Source organism: Gossypium hirsutum, chromosome A06, assembly GCF_007990345.1.
Source record: "Gossypium hirsutum isolate 1008001.06 chromosome A06, Gossypium_hirsutum_v2.1, whole genome shotgun sequence".
Taxonomy (NCBI): domain Eukaryota; kingdom Viridiplantae; phylum Streptophyta; class Magnoliopsida; order Malvales; family Malvaceae; genus Gossypium; species Gossypium hirsutum.
In genome coordinates, this window is record NC_053429.1 from 99,425,591 (window position 1) to 99,432,113 (window position 6,523).

The window sequence follows — 6,523 nt, forward strand, 5'->3', positions numbered from 1 at the left end:
CCCTCAGGCTATGGATAGGGGAAACAAGTGATATATATATATATATATTATCAAATTATTATTCCTTTTTCTTTTTATGTTTCAGCCTAGAGATATGAGAAAGGTTGTATATATTTGTGAATTGTCATCTCATAAAATCAACTTAAATTAACACCACATTAACCTTACTAATCATATTTAATGTGATTTGATATTTTCCTGTATAAATATCACTTGTAACTTTTGCATACTCCCAAAAAAAAAAAATTAACACTCAACTTGTAACTTTTACGGATAAAATAAAAATAAAAATTAAATTATAAATTTTTAAGAGGTTAAAATATAATATTATTTTTTTTGAAAAGGTTAAATAAATTTTTTATTTTTGGAAGGATGAAATTGTACTGTTATTATATATTAACTTAATATTTTATCGATATTGAATTACAATTTTCTATATTAAGGAAGGCTACCTACCCTCCATAGATTTCACCTATAGATAAAATTACAAACACTCGTTGATTGCCCTACTTAATTCTAAATGTTAAATTCTAGTTTTCTACTTCATGCTAATAAATTTTAGGGTAAACTTTATAAATAGTCACTCAACTATGTTCGTGTTCTTATTTTAGTCATTCACTTTTAAGAATTTTTAATTTAAGTACTAATGTTTGCATTTGTTCTTATTTTGGTCACCAATCGTTATATCGATAAAGAAAGTCTTTTTGTAATTGATATAATAACACATTTAGTCCTCAATACTTACATATTCTATTAATTTGATCCTAATTTTAAATAATTTAATAAATTCAATCCTTCACATTTACAAATTCTATCAACTTGATCCGCAATCTTATAGACCATAGCTTTGAACTCTTAAAAGAAATGCATTCCACATCTATAAATTTATAAAACCCAAACAAGAAAAAAAAAACTTCTCTAAACTAACGAGTCATATTCCGAGTCAACTCCTGACATCAATGAGTTTATCTTAAAACTTTAATTCATTTTTCTTTTCTTTTTATTATCATTTTTGCTCTAAATATAATATTTTATAACCTTTTGATTGATAAAATTTTTGCTAAAAAAAATGGAAAAACCTAAAAAAAAGGAAAAAGAGAAACGCTTTAGATTTACTCTTGTTGTTAATAGTATAATATTTCCTTCAAGGCACATAGAAATAGTCCTCGAGGTTGGTTCTTGAAATTGGAAATTAAATCCAAAAGATAAAAAATATAGCTTTGAAAACTTCAATTGTTCAACCAATAATTATATAAGAAAAAAGTTATAAACATTTACATTTTTTAAGAAAAAAAGTGTGAAAGAATTAAGAGATTATTACGTGTTCTATTTGTTTCTAATTTTTAAATTCACAATAAGCAATATAATCACTAATAATTTAATTTAGTGTGAAATTATTTACCAAATTAATTAAAAACTTAAGTTATGATAGTCAGGTTGAAATTATATTTTACAAATATTAAATTATTTATGTAATTTTATTTTATACTATATTTTTAGAATTTTTATTTTCTATTATTTTGAATGGTGTTTAGTTAATTTCTAACTCTAACTTCTTAAAAATATAAACAAAAAGAGTTATGTATCAAATTGGATAATTTCAACTATAAATAAAACAATTAATAGATGTGGAATGTCTCTGTTTTATAAGTTGAAAGCTTTAGTCAGGAAGTTTGATGATCAAATTGATAGAATTTGTAATTTATTGAATAATTTAGAATTATGATCAAATTAATAGAATATGTAAGAATTGTGGACTAAATGTGTTATTATACCAATTAAAAAAAGGCTTCCCCATATCAATTTAACAACGGTGACCAAAACAAGAACAAATCAAAACGTTAATATCTAAATTAAAAATGCTTAAAGCTGAGCAATTAAAATAAGAATGCGAGCATAGTTAGGTAACCATTTATATAATTTATTATAATTCTTATTCCCTAACATTTCTTATTTATTAAGTATATATTTACTTTATTAATGAAGTTAACTAGTTTTTTTTAGCCCAAGCATAGTTTTGTCATTGCTACAATAATATTTAATTAACTTTTTTTCTACTCTTTTAATGTTTATATATGCTAACAATTTAATTCAAAATATAAAATATTCAATAAATTTAGTGCTCAATGTTTACAAAATTTATCATTTTAGTTCAAATTTTAAAAATTCAATAAATATAGCCCTCAAAATTTAAAAAAAACGACTAAATTTCTGTCTCTTTTAGCCTTGAACTAAAGTTGTTTGTCAGAGCAAACCAAAATAGATGGAAAAGTTAATATCTATTAACTTTATTGTTGTGGCAATCCACATGTATTCCACGTCTTCAATTATTTAATTTAAAAAAATTAAAAAATATATAGAAAATTATTTAAAAATGAAAAAAATTAAAAAGTATTTAAAATCCAAATATATATATTATTAAAAGTTCAAAAAGAATATATAAAATATGGTAAAAATATTATAAAGCTTTCGTTTCCAATTATAAAGCTAAATGGAGCACCTACTTGTATATAATCATCTCATTGTTGTGTAATGAAGAACAAGAAATACAACATTTTTCTTCATATTTTATGATGTAAAAACTCAATTGAATTGGAATTAAAGATTAAATTCTTTTTAATGACTTTTTATAGCTATAAATGTTTGTTATACAAGTAGGCATAAGCTAAATAAATAGAAAAGGGAAAGTGCATCTCTCTTAATTTTCAGTAGCAAAATCGAGATGTGGAAATATCTAAGAAAAAATGGAAAATATTAAAAAAAAAAAAGGAATAAAGGGCAAGTGGCAGACCCCCCAAAGCAAAACTTGTGTTGTAAAAATAAACTCTGAAAGTGTACATATGTTTTGATTGTCCCACCTTTCCTTCCAAATATTCTATCTGAGGCTAAACCCCATAGCCCACAGGTTTCCAGAACTCCCCCATTGATCCCCTCATCCCTTCCAATTTCCACTCCTTTTGATCTTTATTTCCTCACCTCGACATCCATATTCCTCAGCATATTTTTTGCTTTGATTGAATCTTCATTTTCACCCTCACAATGCACTTCCATGGGTTACCAACGTTTGCATGCATGCTTCTTTTAATTCTCACCCAGTTTTTGATTCACTTTCGATCTCCCCCTTTTCCACCACATAAAAGATCTCTCTCTTCTTGTTGGCCACTAGTTCACTAGTTTTTAATCAGTCAATCAATTAAAAAGTTAACCAGTTCTTCAATCTTTTTCTTCATTTTCACACCATCCCTTTTGTCCCTACACATCTATGAATACACATGTACATACACTTTTTCTTTCTGGTTCTGGATTATTTTTATTCCTATCCATTAAGTTGAACTTCTACAGATATGGCTATATATTTCACAAGATTCAATCACAACTTAATTCCACCATTTATATAAAAAATATTCTTACATAAGCAAATTTAAATTATAATTATTTAATTGATTAAGAATAATGGGAAAGTTTTGGATGACAATTCACAACTCGTAATGAGTTATCTTCATACCCTTAAAGAAGAAGATAGAACGTGCTTAAGTGTGCTCAAACCCGTGTCTTCTTACACTAATAATAATGTCAATGCCAACTGAAGTAAAGCTCAATCGGCTATAATTATTTTAAATTTTAATTAGATAATATTTTATTTAGATAAATGAATAAATGTAAAAAATCATCTAAGTCAAGTTTTAAATTATTTTAAATAGATACTAATTTTTTCATGAATTAGATATATTGTTTGTCTATGTTTCATTAAAATTAAATTTATTTTAGAAGGTTTTAATGTAAAAGCAGGAAAAATTGTTTTATTACCATCAACCGAAAGGATTGTATGGAACTGTAATTCCACATTATCCTTATCCCTTTCCAATAGGACAATGACAAATCATATTTTTTTTCCTGATTTTAGCATTTTTAGTTAAATTTAAATTTTTTCACATTTAAACTCAAACAACAAAATATAGAGAAAAGAAAAAACTCTCTACTATAGATAGAACCCACTTATACATTTTATTCACTATCTCAATAAGCGGCCAGTTTTGGCCAAACGAATACAAATAAAAAAGGAATATAGCCTTTGAATCTAGGGTGATTTTATCTTGTTTTATACACTTCTCTTGTCCCTATACACACAAAACTATAGAACTTAAGTTTCAGATTCCACATATATTTCTCTCTCATTTTTTTTTCTCCATAGTAAGGAATATAGCCTACCACCTTCACAATATTGTATATATATATATACTTCCCCCTAGGCTATATACGCCAAACAACAATGGCTGGAACTTCAAGCTATGTTCATTTCCATGACATTCCCAATGTGGTTCTGGCCATCATATTCTCTTTAGTTGCTGATACCCGTACTCGCAATGTTATGTCCCTTGTATGTCTGAAATGGCACTTGCTTGAGCGTTCCACTCGCAAATCCCTCACTCTCCGCGGCAACATCCGCGATCTCTTCCTCCTCCCCACTTGCTTTCGAGCCGTTACCCATCTCGACCTTTCTTTGCTCTCCCCATGGGGACACCCTCTTCTTGATTCCTCTTCAAACCCGCTTTTTCTCACTCAACTCCTTCGGCATGCATTTCCCTCTGTTGTTTCTCTAGTAGTTTATATCCGTAACCCTTTAACTCTCCATCTTCTAGCTCCCCAATGGCCTAACTTACGACATGTTAAGCTCATACGTTGGCATCAACGTTTGCCTACGGAACCTCTTGGATCTGACTTTACGGCCCTTTTTGAGCATTTTGGTATGCTTTCCTCGCTTGATGTTTCACTTTTTCATTCCTGGACTGAAGATCTTCCACCTGCCATTGAAGCCTACCCTTTGATTGCAGCTTCTCTTTCTCATCTTAATATCCTCAAACATTCTTCAGCTGAGGGATTCAAGTCCCATGAGCTTTTAGCCATTACTGCTTCCTGTCCAAACCTCCGTAAATTGCTTGCAACATGTATATTTGACCATCGATTTATCGGATTTGTTGGCGATCAAACCTTGCTTGCTCTTGCTTCCAATTGTCCTTGTCTTTCTTTACTTCACCTTGTTGATGCTACGTCTTTGTCCAACATTAGGCCTGATCCAAATAATGAGGGTTACACATCTGAAGATGCAAGTATCAGCCATACTACACTTGGAGATGTATTTGCTGGATTGCCACTACTTGAAGAGTTAGTTCTCGATGTTTGCTACAACGTTAGGGATGCTTGGCCGGCGTTGGAGTTGCTTAATTCTAGGTGCCCCAAGCTTAAAGCCTTGAAGCTGGGACAATTCCATGGAATCTGTAGGGGCATAGATGCTCAACCAGATGGGATCGCCCTTTGCCAAAGGTTGGAATCTTTGTCAATCAAGAATTCTGCTGACCTAACCGATAAAGCATTGGAAGCCATATCTCTATGTTGCCCCAGACTATCCAAGTTTGAGGTTCTAGGATGCAAAAAGATCACAAGCAAAGGGATGTGGGAATTGACTCACGCTCTTAGAAAAACTTTGGTCCATGTCAAAATTTCTTTCTGCAAAAACTTCAATGCAGTTTCTTCATTACAGGCAATTGAACCAATTCGAGACCGGATTGAAAGGCTCCATATAGATTGCGTGTGGGACACCCTTGACAATTCAGAAAACCAGACAGGATGTAGTTCAAGTCAGGAACTAGGTGAATCATACAACTTACAAGCAAGAAAGAGAGACATGATCAAGGAAGAGAAAAGGTTAAAAAAGAAAAGCAAGTTCCACTTCCACGATGTCGGGGAAGACAACTTGTTCTCTTCTAGGACATGGTCCAAACTACATCATCTTTCCCTTTGGATAGGTGTAGGTGAGTTGCTCACTCCATTATCCTTGGCAGGTCTAGATGATTGTCCAGCGTTGGAAGAGATAGAAATAAAGATTGAAGGTGATAGTAGGAATCAACAGAGGCCTTGCATGGATTCAGTAGGGTTGCGTTCCTTAGCTTGTTATCCAAGGCTTTCAAGGATGCTTTTGGATTGCAGTGGAGTTATAGGTTATGCTCTTACAGCTCCCCCAGGACATACAGATTTGAGCTTGTGGGAAAGGTTTTTTCTGAATGGGATTGAGATATTGAACCTTAAAGAGCTTAACTATTGGCTAGCACAGGACATGGATGTGAATCAGAGAAGCCTATTTCTACCAGCAGCAGCATTGCTAGCACAATGTGGGAGCCTAAGGAAACTGTTCATTCATGGAACAGCAAATGAACACTTCATGATGTTCCTATTGAGAATCCCAACACTCAGGGATGTTCAAGTTAGAGAAGATTATTACCCTGCTCCTGAGAATGATACAAGCACAGAGATGCGAGTCGAATCTTGTCGTCGATTCGAGGATGCTCTCAATAGTAGCAGCCGCCATATTCCTGATTAGAAATATTGTTCCGAGTTGCTAAATTCCTACTACTTTCAAGCTGGAGAAGAGCGTAAATAACTTTTTCCTAATACAAAATGCAAGATATGTTTGTATTAAGGTTCCTTTGTGCAATATTTTCAAAATTAAGTATGGATTGGGATACAA

The 6,523-nt window shown here is 31.5% G+C and overlaps 1 protein-coding gene across 1 annotated transcript; it reads left to right on the forward strand.

Annotated features, from left to right (window-relative positions):
• Positions 1–4,001: 4,001 nt before the first annotated feature.
• LOC107963500 (F-box/LRR-repeat MAX2 homolog A) lies at positions 4,002–6,523 on the forward strand. Its single transcript, XM_016899993.2, has one exon. It carries the CDS (start codon positions 4,271–4,273, stop codon positions 6,374–6,376), a length of 2,106 nt encoding a protein of 701 aa, XP_016755482.1. The 5' UTR covers positions 4,002–4,270; the 3' UTR covers positions 6,377–6,523.

What these genes read in the sequence shown, in the direction of transcription:
- LOC107963500 (XM_016899993.2), top strand. Translation starts at nt 4,271, where the DNA reads ATGGCTGGAACTTCAAGCTATGTTCATTTCCATGACATTCCCAATGTG.